The sequence below is a fragment of the Apteryx rowi genome, unplaced genomic scaffold (assembly GCF_003343035.1).
Source record: "Apteryx rowi isolate R43461 unplaced genomic scaffold, aptRow1 scaffold_755, whole genome shotgun sequence".
NCBI lineage: Eukaryota > Metazoa > Chordata > Aves > Apterygiformes > Apterygidae > Apteryx > Apteryx rowi.
The window spans coordinates 122,418-139,884 of NW_020451044.1; the positions used below are offsets into that span (position 1 = coordinate 122,418).

Here is a 17,467-nt window from a genome sequence, read left to right on the forward strand (position 1 = left end):
TAAGCATGATTTGATATTAAGATCCTGCCTGCTTATTTGTTCTTAGTGTAATATGGGGCACCAAAACAGGCAATGAAAGTTGGAGACTTGATGTGTTTGGTCAGTGGGTTTCCTCATTTTGCTGTGCAGCTACAGTTCACCCTTCTGCTCTCTTGGACTCAGCAGTATGTTATTGCAGGACTAAAAGCTAGAAATGGGTCAGAGATCTAAGTCTGTGGGCAGTGGTCATGGATCAAGCAGGGATCCAGAGCGTACCCAGCACGTAACGAGTGACATGAGCACCCAGGGCAGGGGAACGGGCTCCTTCCTGGAGCCCTGGCCACTCCTGCTGAAGAGAGCGGCTGCAGTTCCTTCCCTCCCTTTTGGGTTTGATTTCTGGTGCCACAAAGAAGCTGGCCACGAGCACAGTTGACATGAAAGCAGCAGACCTAGCTTCACTGAATGTGTGATATAGCACCATGGTAATGCCACACAAAGCCTGAGCAACATGGGCAGCTCCAGTGGATTATCCACATAGTCTGGTGGAAATGTCAGGCCTATTGAACTGGCCCAGCATTGATTGTCACTGAGCCAAATTAGCTTGGAGACAGATTTTGGGGGTTGTTTGTTTGTTTTTTTAAAGAAGATAGGTACCCAACTTCATTTCTCTTAGGCTAGTCTCTGTTTCCACTCTACATTGTTTGACAGGCTCATGTCAAACAGTCTTAGAAAAACGTTCAGTACAAGTCAGTTCTGCAACTGCAGCTTTCCTGCTCCATCAGAGCCACCTTCCTGTTCTCCCCCTGTGCTGACCTGGCAATGAGCGTGGTTAGTGGTGGCTGCAAGAGGTTCCACGTCCTCTGGGTGACGCCAGGCACAATTCCAGTCTGTGCTGACAGAGGTGTCCCAAGGCAAAAGCCCTAGTGCTGAGGCCCCATGTTCGAGGGGGCCTTACTGTTAGCTTAAGGAAGCCAGACACCCAACACACTGGTCCTACTGCCCAGGGAGTCAATGCAAAGGGCAACCACCCTTAGTGCAACTGCATCCCACACACGTGGTGACATGATTACAGTGTTCAAGGTATGATGTAAAATCCTCTGCGTCTGCACAATATACAAAAACACCTTGAAAGTGATATGGAAATAGCACAAAAAACACACAAGGCAAAGCTGTTGAAGTAGATCCTGATTACCTTTTTTTCTCAGAAAAGGGAAGCAAATAATTTTTAGGGCAGAGCTTACAAATTTTGTTGAAATCATTTGCAGCTCTGTAAAGAAAAGATTCTGGTAAAGATGCTTTAAGAAAAGCCTGTTCTCCCCAGGCACTCACTTACCCTCCTGCCCTTTCCTGGAGGCCAAAGATGTTGCCAGCATGTTTCTATTGATGGAAGGCAGAAAATGGCTGGAGTTTAAAATAATTGTGTTGTGTTCCCTGAGGCCTTTTACAATTAGCTTGGTTTATGCTTAAGACCACTTCTCTTACCACTAGATGGCACCTACACCCAGCTAACTGGAAAGAAATCTTTTCAACATTGTATAATAATTTTTTTAAATGTGCACCTCTACAAGGGCTGTTTCATTGTATTTATTGTATACAGATTACTAGAGATTTACAGAAATATGAAAAAGGGATCCACCTTAACTTGGTTATGGCTTAATGAAGTAACCTAACACGTAGCCTCTACTCTTGATGTTGCCAGTTGTTGGTTATGTCATAAAAACAATGCCAGCCCTGAAGATGAGGCCACTTCTTTTATGGTGCCCTCATGGGTGCAGTATACAATTATTTTCTATCTTATTACCATAGCCACTTCTGTGTTGGGAAAATAAGAGCCATTAATGAACTCAGTGTTCATTCACATGCCCAGGAATTAGCCATACCCTCAAACTTTTGCCTTTGTGGTGTCACAAAGGAAGCCCTGCTCGCCAGTGACCTCCACTTCCTTGAATTTTGTCCTGTTTTTCAGGACAAACAACAGGGAGAAAAAAGAAAGGGAAGAGGAGACAACACAGCTCAGGAGTCACTGCTCCTGATCTCACATTTCACTTTGGTGCAAGGCTACCATCGTCAAGTAAAAGAGAAGCTAATGAAAGATGATTTCCTCTGGTCTGTTTTTTAATAGCAAAAGTGTCTTTCTGTCACTACTGACTGTCTGGTTATCTTCCCTTTATACTTGAAATCCAGATCCTGAGATGTGTATTACAAGGTAAAACTACAAAAATGGCAGATGTAAGTATTTGCTTCATCACAGATCTCCCTAAAAGGTAAAGTCATATTTTGCATGCATGGACACTATTTCTGCACCATTTTTGCATAAACAATTGTTTATGAATATTAGATCCTTAAAATACTGTATTAAGAAGAAGCATTGCCACTGAACACTATCTTGTATGAAATATATTCACGAGGAGATGATACAAGTTAAAAATGTGTCAGGTTACAAATATAATCTTTATTTAGTTCAGATAACAGAAACAAATACGTAACACTATGGATTGAAACTATGTAAGTAATGAAATGAGAAGATATAAACGCTTAAGTCATTTCTATAAGGATGCAAGGAAAAACAAATCACATAACAGAGAGTGGAATTTAATCTTAAAACAGTAGTACCCCAATTTTCAAAGGTAGTGAACATTCCCAACTGCCTTAAAGAGCTTGGAACCTAGGGATTTTTAGCACCTTTGAAAGTAAGAGTGCAAGGCACTTGTTACCTGTAGGTTATGTAGGATTATGAACTTTCATGCTGACAAGACCAGAAATTCTGCCTTGAAGGTCATATGCCAGAGGCTGCATCAGCCTATGACTGACTGAAATCCTAACAGTCCTCATGTTAAAGGCAGTCGTCTTTTATATCATAAGAAGTGTTATGTCAGTTTTAACTAATGGATCCCTTGCTAAATTTGGATTTTGAGAGTAACCGGATGCAGTCAGCCAGGCACTGTATTGCAAACGTAGTCTGTTTTTTTTTCAAAGCGATTAATCAAATCCACACTCACTGTCCTTGTCATCTTGTGGTTCATGAGGGCATCTTCCACTCTCAGCCAGGCACTGTACTTCTCCATCACTGCTATTCCCTGTTAAAGCATGAAGGCAAAAGGCAAATGAAACTGAACGGCGGTGGTTAATATTGAAAAAATAAACGTAGTGTACATTTTTTTTAAACCATTTAAATGAAACTCAGCAAGAACTTCTGTGTACAAAACCAGAAAATAATATTCTTAATCTATTAGGATTCCCACAAAAATAAATGGAAGAGGTTAATAAGATACTGGATTGAGAGTTCTGTTGACAAGGGCTGAACAAATCCTTAATTTTAGGGTGTATGTGCCACCCCCCCTTTTTTTTTCCTTTGTGATTATACTGCTGTAATCTTACCATGGCAAGAAACTGTAATATTACTGTCCCCTTCCCATGGGCTTTTATCATCTGGATGATTGCAGACTGACGACAATGGTAGATTATCCTTAGGCTCAGTGATAATCTCTTGTATCAAAGGTTTCAACAGGTTTTCTTGTTTATCTTTGGTCTCCAAGTCCCTTTCTGAATTAGAAGGCTCTGTAAACAAGCCCTCAACAATGGGTCTTAAGATTTCCTTTTCACTGTCTTGATGTATCTTACACATGTTTGAAAAAATTGCTGTTGGAACCTCTTCTCCTACTGAATTCCCAAATGTGCTTTTACTGTTTTCCTCTACTGCAGAATCACTCTCATTTGTTGTTTCAGAAATTATTTCAATCTTTGGGTGATATTCTTGCTGTAAAGATAGAAATTGCAATTGAAAATACAGTCGTCTAGATGCAAATATTAAAAGATGGGTAAAAGTATCACTTGGAGTCATGCAACAATTGTCAGCTGTGACATGCTGCTCTCCCAAAATGTATAGATGTGCTTCATACCCATGGTTCTACTTCTTTTGTTGATGAACCTTGGGTTAACTATTTGTCAGGTAGCATCCTTGAACTGACCATAAACTAATAACTAATAATCATAAAAAAGAAGATGCATTTCAGTAATTCTTACTGCTGGAGCAATGTACCAAAATGAAAACAACCATTATGAAAAAGACAAAGCCACTCTAATTGTGAAGACTAGATCAGAACCATTTCCTTTTCTCTTTGATTTACACCATACTGTGTTGTTTTTGATTCAACCTGAAAACAAATTTCTTTATATCAGATGGAATAAAAGCAAAAGCCCAGGATCCCAAAACCACATACTCAAAAACAAGTCACTGGCAATGGAAAGAAGGTTCATGGGCTCATATCTATTCTTTTATCTTCTTCAGAACAGAAATTTAATCTTGACTTTTCCACTGTTCAGGAGAGGACCTTAACTAAAAGGCTACAGGAGTTCTGGGCTGGATTTCTGCTAATGAACCAATTGCATTTCATATAAAGCGGCTGGTTTTTGGTAGTAATGCTACAGGAACAGGCCTGAGAGGTCTACATTTCACCACTGTGTCTGCTGCTCACATGATTTTCTAGTGTTCCAGGATCTATCATAATGGATATCAGGTCCTGGTCATGGTCTTGGGCAACCTGCTCTAGCTGACCCCACTTGAGCAGGAAGGTTGGACCAATCATCTCCAGAAGTCCCTTCCAACCCCAACTATTCTGTGATTCTATGATATATTGAGCCTTGCTAGTGCTATTTTTAAGACATGACTTACCAGATCCTAACCAAATAGAGGGACCTAACTAACATCTTCATCTGACTTCAGTTAAGAACTGAACACCATTCAGCACATGAGAGTTGGTAACTCTTACTCCATTATTAATCCTCTTTGTTCCCTGCCCTTTTTCTTATTTCTCTCATCTTCCATGTAATTGGAGGCTCTGTTAGCCAATATTTCTTATTTTGCAACACTGTTGCGAGTCTGTGATCAAAAGAGCAAATAAAATCTACGCCTTACACATACTGAGTGTAGTAAACATTTACAATATCTTGGATCAACTTGTAAAAACATGTACTGTATTAGCCTAGCTCCAGCAAGGTAAGCATGAGTAAATGACAGCACTAGAATCACAGCAGTGCTTTTCATCTCTGTTGTTTTCTTCTCTTTCTCTTCTCTTCTGTTTCTGTTTGTCCTCTTTTATCTAGCAAATGAGATTGAGCACAGCACAACATTAATGTGGGCATGAATCAATGAGGCTGGAACTGCCTTGTACCTGACTAGCCCAAAGTAGAGCCAAGGAGTTTGGATCTATCTATGCTTTCAGTTGAAAAATCTGATTTTATTCAGTAGTAGGCAATTTGTAAAATCTATTCAGTTCATTACAACATACTAGTACCAGTATGGTATATTTTAGTAGTAATCTTCATTAAAACACTATATGCTACTAGGAAATTAATCTTATTTGATTGTTGCATTACTTATAGTTTTTCATTCTCCTATTTTTACAATGCAATAATATAAAAAAAAACAGATTAAAAGTACAAGCGACTAGAGGAGATCTGCTGAAACATCTGTTTTAGTTTACAAAAGTCTTAGCTGATCACATTTCTCAAAATAGCATTACACAACTTAGATTACTCTCATTTTGCAAGACATTACTAAATGTCTTTAGAGAAACATCATCACTGGAATTAAAAAGAATCTTACCTTTTGAACAAAGATTTCCTCTTCTGGAGCATTTACATCCATATCTTCTAAATCAGGCAATTCCTGAAGACAATCACAAGATCATTTATCAGTGGGAAAGGCTAGCTCTAACCAGTAAAATACAACATCTCTATCTCATTGGGAATTCTCTTCCGGGTAAGTTGCCAAATATTTAGGAATACATCAGTGTCACCCTCTCCAAGATGACAGTTTTCTCTGTTAAGTACATGTGGGAAAAGGAAAGTCCATCTGTCTCCAGAAACAGAGGAAGGCAATAACCTTAATCTCAGGCTGTATGTTCTTTTCTACTATGCTGTGTGATTATGAGCAAAAAGAAGAAAAAAGGATAAATGGCAAGGCATTAAAGAGAATTTAAAAGGAAACACAGTTTATGTCTATTAGCTATCTTTTACCTGTTCAACAGATTTAATCTCAACTACAACCCATCTTATAGGTAAGAGCCAAAATATGACCTCCAGTCTACTTGAAATAGTTTATCAGTAAATGCTGTTAATACAATTAATAAGCCAATACTTTACTGTGAATGCCTTGTAACTAAGAAATGGAAATTCAAACTTGCTAAGAATTGTTTTTCCTCAGACAGGTCCAATCATTTCAGCTTTCTATTAGATAGATAATATTACCTAAGATAACTATCTGTTGCTGACACAAAAGCAAAAACAGAGGGTGGGAATACAAAATCACAAGTAGAATGAAATACTTTTTTGCCATACTTTAATGTAGGACAATACTGGCAAAAGCATCTCCTTTAATATGATATTTTTAGAGATTATTGATTTTGTAGCAAGCTGGCTGGCATAGCAGCATCAGGAAGATCAAATCAGTTGTGTATAATCTGTACTGCTTTGCTTGGTGAAGATTGTTACAGAATCAAAATCAACAAATGAAATTTCTGTTTCCTTATATGGCTGTGGCTAGTGCAGCATGTCCTGAATTCATATAAAGCTATATAAAATATGAAAAATGTACAAATTAAGATTTGGAGGCTAATGTTAATGGGTGAATTTGATGTCAATAGAGAAGCGAAATAGCTGTTAATCTTGTTCCAGTCAATAGAGTGTGCTTGCAGATCAAACTGTACTTCTTACTAAAAGTTATCCTGGTTTCGACACTTAGAATGTAATTCATACATTACCCAGGAATATTCATAAATACTAGTTCTTGACGAACAACTTCTAGTTAGTCCACAGATGATGCACCTGTGGCTTGTTTCTGCTTGACTGAGGAATGTCACAACAACTGCATGACAAATCCTCCTCCACTCTTCTCCCTTATATTACTACTGAGACAAGCTACAGAGTCCGGGATATGAATAAAGACCACGGTGCTGTTCCAGAGCATCTTGCCACTGGCATCTTCACACTCATTCCCCACCATGTCAATGCTAAATATCTCCGGAAAATCTGCAGTAGCGTAAGTACTGGAGGTTGTTGCCAGAACCTCATTCCATTACTAAACAGCAACTGGAGAATGGAGTAGCACAGAACACTGAAATGTGTATTAGTATGTGATTTGTTTTTGTTTTTTTTTCCTGTAGAACTAGGATATTCATGCTCCTTATGTGTCAAAAGGAACCTTATGCACATATGCTGAAGAGTTCCCTTTATATTATGCTAAAGTTTGTGCAAAGGAACTTGCTGTGGTGCCATATAGCACCAAGAAAAAAATGGCACTGAATCTCTGAGATCTTCACATTGTGGGTACCTACAGTACTGCTATTTATTTAATGCTTTTATTTCAGACACTGAAAGATCTGCCTATAAAAACAGTACTGTATACACTCATAAATGCTGTGAGATCCCACAAATTTTCTCGTTAATGCTATCATTAAAAATAGCCAAACAGGTGGATGCAGTAACGAGCACTCTACGGAAGCAGTGAGTTGAGCCCTTAGATAACAGGATGGAAATTCATCCTGGGAAGAACACAGAAAAGATATAAAAGTCCTTTCTGAAACATTTACAGTAAGGATTTGGTAAACAGTGGCTATATAAGGGATCAAAGAATACATTAAGTGCTCTGGGAAATCATAAGCTCAGAAGTTCGCTGTTGCTAGCAGCATAAAAATCCAACACCGTCAGTTTAGCAGTAGTGTCATAATTAGAATATGTTGAACAGTTCTCCTTTGCAGTTAGATTGTATTTTTCAGTGATTTTATCCATGTCTTCAGAGTGAAACGTGTTTACATGTTTGCACCAGCAGATAGAAATATTAGATAATAGAAGAGCATTTCAGAAATGTTAATCATTCATGATATACATGAATAATGCATATTCTGCTTCTTTTAGAAATATACCTAAAAGTTATATTTTGGAAATTAATTATAATATATAATATCACTAACATTTACAATGCTAGATAGCTATTTCTTCTTTATGTTTTTTGTGCAGTAGTTGACATTCTTAAGTGCATACTTGACTGGGTTTTGCCTAACAGGACACATTTATCCACTAGATTCTTTTTATTGTGATTTATATTCTTTAAATGAAAGCTCTTATTAACTTTTCCACAAAGAAATCACAAAGCTAAAAGGTCAACTTCAGGTGATCTAAGGACAAAATAAACTTTGGAAGCTGTGATAATTTCTTTTGGCATGCTATGCTGGAGAGAATGAATAACACTACAACCTTCCTTTCCCCCCCCCCTTTTTCTTTCCTTTTACTTTTCCTGATAGAGCACTTTTCTTAGAAACCTGACCATACACTTTATTTAGCCAGAATGTTAGAGGAATGTATTTGGTAGCTGACAATATCCAAATCTGAACTTCTCAAAATCTGAATCTAATACATACGTCAAGATAAAGTTTCTCTGGTGTCTCCAGTTTGATTTGTCCTTTTTCAGCATATTCATCCACTTCAGGAACCATGGCCCTTTCAGGAGCCATCTTCTCTCCTGGTAAATCTACAGAATAAGAAATACCTAGTCACAGAGAACTAACTGAATAAAAGACTTTGTATGTTGCAATGAGAGCCCTGCAGAACCTAACTACTGTGGACCCGACTAGTGTCGCAGAATTCACAGCTGAATCCAGAGCTTTGTCTTTCCATCATATTCTTGGTCTATCTTACATTGTATAAATTAATATTTTCATTTTTTAATAATGTATTCCGTATATAAACAACAAAAAGCATTCTTCTACATGTAAAGGCACGAAACCTCCTCTTGACTGATGCCCAGCTTCTGCTGGTGTAGACAGATCACACAGTTTATGTGGGACCAAGGGAAGCCTGTGAGCTATGATCCCTCTCCTGTCCTGTCACTGAAACTAGCACATATGAGAAACAGTTCCACCTTTATAAAGCTGCAGGTTGGGCACCCAGAGCTGTTTTCTTCATTGTATTTAAAGAATATTTTATCCAGAATTACTTTATTTTCAACTAGTCACAGTGGAAATCTAATAGGACATTTTTATCTACCAATCGGCTTTCTTGAATCACAGCACAGGGGAGCTATGCTAAGACAGAGCTTGGCTCATCATCTGCATTTCCTGTTTGCTGTGATTCTTCACTGTGTACATTACCGTCTGTCTTCCTGTTGAAGTTTGAGCATTTGTATGAATTTGATTCTTGTGCATCCTCTTTAATTTCAGCAGGAATATTTCCAGAGGGGAAATCTGTATGATCTTCTCTGTCTGATAGCAGTGTTATTGCTTCATCACAAGCATCAAAACTTTCATTTATAGATTTCTCAATCTTCTGTTGAGTTTCTGCCTCTTCTGATGGATCTGATATCTCTGATGTATTAGAAGTTCCATCACTGTCATCTGAATTTGCAGAATCTCCTACAGAAGAAGTTCTTTAAAATTACTGAGTTAACTTGCCAATTCTCATTCTAGACACCCCAACTGTACTATGTGGTCTTAAAAATTTGGCTTAAAATATACATCAAAAGCCCCTACTCTGCTTGAACAGCCATTCATGTATCAACAGTCCTTACAAGATTGCAGCCATGTTGTGGATTTTCCATCTCATAAAAAAATTCCCCAGAAAAAGCCTCATCTAGACAAAGTGCTAAAGTAAATAGTTGTCCGGTATCCATAATTAACTTTGAGCCATTTACTTTGAGAAGACGCCCAAGAGTCTACATTTAAATATATGGTTGAGCATTTTGATGGCTCAGTGACAACTGCTGAAGTTATCCTCTCCTTTATGCAATCTACTAGCTCACTGAACAAGTTTTACTTGTTATTCAATTCAGAGACAGTAAAACCACAAAATTTATCAAATGAACACTCCTCTGGATTGTACTCCCTTCTTATTTGGCCCCTGTCTTGTTGCTCTTGAAACACACATGCTGTTATGGAAAAGCTAGGTTGGGGACTATTATTGTTTATGAATTTACGCCATCTTGAATAATGTGACAGGAGAATTTCTGGCATTAAAAGGGCAGTAAGTAAAGCAGATCCTTAAAGGCCTTCCTCATACTGCCTGCATTACCATTGCTGTGGATAGACTCAAGTCATCACCCGTTAGTGAACGCAGCAGTGCGGAGGAACCTGGATGTGAAGTGGCGAGGCATTTATCACTGGGTCTCCCTAGAGCCCACGTGCGTACTCAAGCCACTCCCAACCTGCATCCAGGGGAAATACTGCTCTTGGGGTGTCATTGCCTGTCTCCACCCCTGAATGACTGCTGGGACTGTTATTCCCCTGCCCAGAGATGCAAGTCTTTTAGCACTCGACCACATACAGATTTGGGTACCTGGCTTGTAGGATCAGGTTTGGTTGCTCTGGTGCAGAACACAATGGCTTGAAAAGCTGGGACAGAAAGTGTTTAGCTGTTTTTTTGTTTTAACAGCAGTGAGAAAGGTGATGATTGTTTAAAAGCTTTTCAGGTTAATCTAAAATGCATCAATATTAATAAAGTATCTAGTATGGGAAAAAAAGATTCTTAAGCATATTCCAAAAACTGCATCATCCTGCTTACGAACATTTGGAAACTATTAATTAGTTTTAAATATTCAAATTGAAGCAGACACAAATGCAACCTTTTCCCAAAATACTAACAACAAACCTTCTAGGGTCTCTGTTACACCTCTGTTTTCACACTTTGCACTTGCATCTCTTTCTTCCATATACTTTTGTCTTTTCTTTTCCTCTGCTTTTCTCCTGATTCCTGCTAAAGCATTGACACTATCTTGGATTTTTTTTCTCTCTCTGGTTTCCCATTTTTCCCTTTCTGCTTTCTCAGCTTCAAGCCCTCCAATGGCCCAGGCTTCTGCACAGGCTCTAATAAAAACAAAAGAGCTCACTGTAATGTAGCTTTAAAAGCTCACATTCATAATGAAAGAGAAATTTAAAATATCTTGCAACAGAAAAAAGGCAGATAGCATTGACAATCCCTTAAGCAACTGGGATGCATATATCTTGCACATGTAACTGCAACAAAAAGAAATGAAGATATTCAAATGCTAATGATCGCAAAAGCAGAGATCCATGAGAAGTGCTGATCTTGGCTCTGCTTTCCTAGACATCTGTTCACTTTCAATTGAGATTATGATTTGCCTCTGGTCTATAGACTTTGCGTAAAACAATAATGTTCAAGAATTAATTTTCTTGCAAAAAAGGTGTGTTTTTTCTAGATATGTTAAATGCAGATCTCTGTAGTATAATACAGATCTCTGTAGTATAATACTACTGTAGTCAAAATCACTCACCCTCAATAAATTATAGTGGTTAGTCTTCCTTTGAAAATATCGATCATCATTAGCATTTGAGCTTTACTGCTGTGTAAAGAAGATGTCTCTGTTTCTTACCTATCCTTTGGGAAAACTGGTCTGTCATCCAGGTACGTTAGCTGTTTTAGTCGAACAGTAAGTGTTTTTCTATAATTAGCAATTTTCTTTATCACTTGATTTCCCATCAAATTAAGCACACACTAGAGAAACAAAAGAAATATTTTTTTAAGTTGAGTAGCAAAAACCCACCTATTTGAATATGCACTATCACTTCAAAAACAAGAAATAAATAAAATATCCGGTCTACAATCACAGATGAAGCTGTTTTAATAACATCTGCTTTAGACCACAGACCTATCATGTACTGGACTACCGGATAAAACTATTTAATAGGATGTTCACTCATATCCATGAGAAACCCTCAGCTATATTCTGCTTACCAAATTAGGCATGGCCTCCAGAATAGGTATAATATTTGGATCATCTAGGTAGTTGTGGGAAAGATCAAGGACACAAATACTTGGGCATTCTCGCAAGTGCTGTATGTCTTCCACTGTTTGTAATTTATTGTGAGCAATCTGCAAAGTGTGCAGGACTTTCAGACAAGCTGTCAGACAAGAAGAGTACAATCAAAGGAAAGGTAAAAATCATTCCTTCACAAAGGATTTTCTGGAGAAAGCAGAAAATTGCATTTTCAGCATCATTGTTTAATATTGAATTGTGGGGAGTTTTCTATAAATTTGTTGAATTCTGCCATATATACTTACTGGCTATTCCTCCAAAGCTGCTTTCTCCACCACTAGAAAAATGGTTGTTTTAGGATGGCTGGTCATTTTTAATTCAAGTTTCAAACTAGTCAGTTACACAAAAGCAAGAATATCTTTTTCAAGTTACTGCTAATGTTCAGAAATGATTATATAGAGAAATTATTTTTTATTTTCTGCTGAAGATGGAGTAAATCCTTTTACAGACATAAGAGATTTGGTAATCATGTCTGCAACTGCCAGAGGACATCCTAATTATAAAGTAAATAGCAAAAACTGGATTGTCAGCCTGTCTGCAACACAGAGAAGCACTGAGACAATATTAAGAAGTGTGGAAAAACTACTTAATTGTTCGAGGTATTCATGTGTAAGCAATTATTACATCTTTTTCATTTTCTCCTCTAATCAAATTGGAAAATACATAGGTTTGACTTCAACAGAAGCCTTGTGGACTTTGGTATGGGATACTGTGCAAAAATTTAACATGAATAAAAAAAATCCCTGGAAACGACTGTCACTAATAATAGTCAAAGGTTAGGAAAATGGGTGCATTTTAAATTAAATGTTACATCAACGGTTCTTACAGAGATTCTCAATGGTCTTGATATAGTTGTTACTGATATTGAGAGAATCCAGCTTTTGTAAGGCTTCAAGGTTTTCAATTCTATTAATTAAATTGAGTTGCAAGTAGAGGCAACGCAACTCTGTCAGGGCCTCCAAATTCTCAATTTTTGTTAAGCCATTGCATTCCAGCCATAAACATTTCAATCCTGTATATTCTTCAAGATTCTCCAGACGGTCAAACCCTGCAGAAAAAAAGTAGTCTTTAGATAATATTGCATTGGCTGAAAATCAGTGTTTGGAAGAGTAATTTTCATTAAACCAGTGTTGCTGATGCATTCTGTGAGCATGCTTGTATTCAAATTGATGGCAACATTTCCACTGATTTAATGGTACAGTCCCTAGACCATAACAGGAGAAATGTATAGGTACCTGATCTGGCCTTTATCTCACACAGTCCTTTAAAATGATAAATAATACATGTTGAGAAAATAGCAAAAACAAGACCAAATGTAGAAAGTAAGTTTAACATGTCCTATTTATTTATAACAATTTTAAGCTATAGTGAACGAGCTAACTATATCATTCAGAAAACTGCTCACAGACCACAAGACTATGATTTACATTCATTCTACCAACTTCTTTCTCCTTCATTAGTACTGGAGAACATGCATCATGTGTGTTTACTGTTTATTGCTTTCTTCTTGACCATTTTTATTTGGCAGTTCAAAAGTCCCAAAGCTGGAAAACAGTTTCTTTATACAAACACATTTAAAAAGGAAAAATACATATATTTTCCTCTAAATGCAATCCAGACCAGTATTTTAAGACACAGTTTATCAGTGGCTACCATTCTGAAAAAATGTCCCTTGATTCCTATTGATCCTTTGAATGATGCCACAAAGTGAATTAGGTCTATAATCATTTCACTCTTCTACCTTCATATTGACTCAGTTTGTCTCACAATTACATTATTATATCAAATTAAATTATATTTCTAATTCAAAAGAATGTTTAGATACCTTACTTCAGTGAGCCATAAACGAGATTCTCTGTAGAATGCTATTTAGAGTAATAAAGTGAATTAGTTTTCTTGTTTGCATCTTACCTTTATAATGTAAGTAAAGCATATCATTTAAAGATGGGGTCAAGTATAATTTCTGCTGCTTACAGATGTCTTGCAGGATCTTTCTTGTCATTCTGAAATAATAATGGGAAGCAGAAACAAACTAAAAATATATTTCAGTGCACACTGAAATCTTTTTTTTATTCAGATTTCAATACAACATAATTAATAGTTCTTTTATGTAAGAGAAATATCTACAGATTTCAAGACTATACTCAAAATAAATAAGCAGTAGGTTTTCTTAGAATGGCTTTCCATTTCTACCTGTTTGAAGTGTGTTACCAGGATCTTCTTACTTCTGCTAAAAAAAGGAGAGCAAGTAGGAAAGTAGGTAGGGAATTAGAGAGCTTATCTTCCTGGATAACAGGAGAATGATGCCTTGATAGACTCTTGTTCCTTCCTCTCCTATTCTTTCTTCCATTTATTGCTGCTTTAGTGCAGGACCCTCGATGGCACAGACAACACCCAACATTTATGCAGAATCAGGATCTCAGACCAGACAAATCAGTAGTTATCAACCTAACATTTTAATGAAACACTGACTCTGAAATATCACTCAGAAATATGGAATACAGAACCGTGGTAGGCTAGGAATGCCACAGTAGGAAAATGAATAATACCTGTTCAATTATAACTGCTTCATATTCAGCTCCACTCTTTTGAGGATTTACGCAAGTGAGAAGCCAGAAAAGGCTAGTCAGTGAAGCTGTGTGCTGCAGACGTACAGTGCAGGGGTAGAGGCAGCGGGCAGAAAGCTACAGCATGAAAGAGCAGAGGCTACAAGGGTCATAGCATCCTCAGGCAACTTACAGGATCATAATAAAATCTGTTCCTTAAAAATACTAATTATTTTATGTGCAATTGTTGCTCCCTGCCATCAAATTTCTTAAGAATTTAATTCTAAGTGTGCTAGCCTGATTAACCCAGGATAATGAGGTTTTCTATGTACGTACAGTCCAATCTACCTCCTGTAAGTCAGTGAAAGTCTTTCCATTAAATGTCTCTAATAGAATGGGCATGTTAAAGCTAGCAGCAACACAAGCTTTCTTTGGGAAGCTTCACTACCATGTATGAGCAGCTACAGGAATGCATGATAAATCTTCATTGTTCTGTAAATATCATTCAGTAACTAGCTCACATGACCAGACTTTCAACAAAGTTACAAAATAGTACTAAATATGTTTTTTAATTTTATTGCAGGCAAATGTGCTTACTTGGAGTTGATATGAGAATAATCCTATTTCTCAGCTACTAATGAACAGCTATCACAATTTTTAACAGCCTATGTGGGTTTAGGCTGGACCTAAACTATAGCCAGAGCTTACAAATGAGTTGTAGCTTACTGTTAACCATCTGAAGTACCTCTGGCTTTTTTCTGCTAAAAATTATGTTGTCACCTATAAAATTTACACTGAGATGAATTAATACAATACACCTGCTGAAATGATACTGAGAAATGGTTGTATCAACCAACAAAAGACTCCCACAAGAATTTTCACAATTTTCTCAGAATCCATCAAATACTAATTTGAGTATTTAAAGTATTTAAAGGTTAGTTTGCTACTGTGGTCATAAAAAAGCATCATGAATGCCAGAAATATCAAGAACAATTCCTGATTTGTCGATTAGTCTCATGTTTATCTTCAAAATCATTTTTCTGAGTTAAGGCTAACACACAGAATAGTGAAGCTCCCATTGACTTCAGTGATGCCTGGATTTAAATAAACAATGCCAATAACCAATAAATTACCTTACACAGCCCTCCTTTTCTTCTGTCTTTTGACTGAATGAGCTGGTTACTGATTTGTGATCACCATCTGGTTTTTGTTCATTCTGTTGATGTATTCTGGACATACAGCTGACAGCTTTCTCTTGAGTTTTAATATCTTTGTTGTAAGTAAGAAAAAATGTTGCAGTTTAACAGCATGAGTGGGTAAAAATGTTCTCAATTTAAAGAAATATTGAAGAACATTTGAATATACATTTCAAGAAAAAAAGTGTTCTAACCAAGATTTTTGCTGACATTTCTGCTGAAAGGACACTGTTAACTTTTTTAGAAGGCAAACGTAGTAAAATAAGATAAACTACTGAAATATTGCATTTCTTGTTTAGTTCTGGAAATCAACTCTGAGAGGTAGTATCCATTCATCTTAAGAAGGATTATTATAATATACAGTGACAATAAGGTACTGGCATCAAAGTTCTTACAGTCTTAGACATCTTTTATACATTACATTTAACTACTGATAATTTGAGGTTAAGGACTGCTAACTTTGTATGTAAAGAGACTAGAGTAATGGCTTATCTGAATCATGTCAAGTATTGCAGCTGTTTGTTAGTCTTAGCTCTTCTACAAGTTTACCATTTTGCACTCTTAAGGTGTCTCCAGTGCTATACTCATTCAAAATGTCTTCAGGCTGCCTTTGATTAATTACATGTTGAATAATCTTCTCTTCAGATTCTTTCTCTGCACCTTCTAGCTGTACTTGCAGTTCTGACACTTAAAAAGAGACAGTGCAAACAAGCTGGTTGGACCAGATCATTTAAAAACGACCATAATTAAAACTTTTAGAGTTCAGGTTAGCTGTATGATTGCAACATAAAAAAGGTATCCCGAAAGAAAGAAAGAAAGAAAGAAAAGAAAACCAGCAAAAAAAAAAAAGGCAAAAGAAGGTAGCTAATTGTGATGTCTCAGTTATGGCAAGATTTTCACTGACTTCAGTGGGAGAAAGAATAAACTCCTATTGCATCCGGATGGGTAACAACAGGCTTGAATTCCAGCTCTTACATTGGTAAAGTAACTAAAGAATACATATACAAAAATTAAATTGTCAAATGTTCACTAAATTGACCCTAGTGAGCCAACTGGAGGAGCTTACCTGTTTTTCCAGAATTGTCTTCAGTTTCTGTTTGGGTAGCTTCATTTCTGGTGTCATTCAGAGACTCTCCTGATGCCCGGGAATCCCCTTGTCCGGGAACCTCCCCTCCAAGGCCTCCATCCGGGGCTGTGCATTGCGGTTGCATTTCAGGCTACATGATTTAGACAAACATCAGTCAAGTCAGTATTTGACATACAATCCAACCGCCAGACAAAATGTCTAAAGGCTTCAGAAGGAATAGCAGTTACAGATAAAAAAGACTAGTACTGGTAAATTATGAAGCCTGTGTGGAGCTAGGAGCCTGGGGCTAGTCATTGTAGAGACCCCGAAAGCCAGCGGGAGTGAATCTTAAACCTTGCTGTTACCTAGCTCACTCATAATGGAAAGGGACCACAGTGGAGAAGCTTCACAAATAGACCAAATCGCTTTTTTCCTTCAAAGCAGGCAGGCAGAGGACGTAGCTACGCTGCTCCCTCACGGCACAGCCTGCTTTGGGGCAACGCCTGCGTCCTGTCCCACCGTCACTGGAAGGAAAGGGGAGCTGCCAGGAGGGGGTTTGTCCTCCCAGCACGGTAAAGGACTGTGATGCTTTTCTGTTTCTCCCTTATGGTTCTTTTGGGTTCTTTAGAAAAGACTCCTGTCCTACGGCGCAGAGCGAACGTGCCCCGGGCGTTACCGACAGCAGCCGCCTCTCAGCTACGGCTCCGCTCCCCAGGCCGGGGCTGGGGCCGTGTTTGGTGGGGCCGACCGGCGCGGTGCAAACCTGGGCCCGGCTGCACGGGAACCGGGGACGCTCCTGGTCTTTCCCAGGCAGTGACAGATGTAAAATGCGGAGGACGGAGACCCGCGGCGAGGC

The 17,467-nt window shown here is 37.8% G+C and overlaps 1 protein-coding gene across 5 annotated transcripts; it reads right to left on the reverse strand.

Annotated features, from left to right (window-relative positions):
• Positions 1-2,445: 2,445 nt before the first annotated feature.
• On the reverse strand, positions 2,446-17,454 carry DNAAF1 (dynein axonemal assembly factor 1). Of its 5 annotated transcripts, none has more exons than XM_026088184.1 (14): positions 17,375-17,454; positions 16,612-16,762; positions 16,095-16,232; positions 15,483-15,618; positions 13,715-13,806; positions 12,630-12,851; positions 11,722-11,888; positions 11,360-11,481; positions 10,618-10,832; positions 9,126-9,386; positions 8,397-8,497; positions 5,585-5,647; positions 3,358-3,736; positions 2,446-3,056 (listed from the first exon to the last, which is right to left on the reverse strand). In XM_026088184.1, the coding sequence occupies exons 2-14, from the start codon at positions 16,754-16,756 to the stop codon at positions 2,959-2,961; spliced, it is 2,139 nt and encodes a 712-aa protein (XP_025943969.1). In that variant the 5' UTR covers positions 16,757-16,762; positions 17,375-17,454; the 3' UTR covers positions 2,446-2,958. The 5 variants fall into 5 exon arrangements, with proteins under 5 accessions (XP_025943969.1, XP_025943967.1, XP_025943968.1 ...); XM_026088182.1 differs by having other exon boundaries at positions 8,397-8,506; XM_026088183.1 differs by having other exon boundaries at positions 8,397-8,506; positions 17,288-17,447.
• Between the last annotated feature and the right edge of the window lie 13 nt (positions 17,455-17,467).

Bases quoted from the DNA above. Each gene is read 5' to 3' on its own strand.
- DNAAF1 (XM_026088182.1), bottom strand. From the start codon at position 16,756: ATGCAACCGCAATGCACAGCCCCGGATGGAGGCCTTGGAGGGGAGGTT. The intron at 15,619-16,094 runs GTAAACTTGTAG...CTTACAACAAAG, and splicing joins CACCTTAAGAGTGCAAAATG to ATATTAAAACTCAAGAGAAA. The intron at 11,889-12,629 runs GTAAGAACCGTT...CTTGTCTGACAG, and splicing joins CAAGACCATTGAGAATCTCT to CTTGTCTGAAAGTCCTGCAC.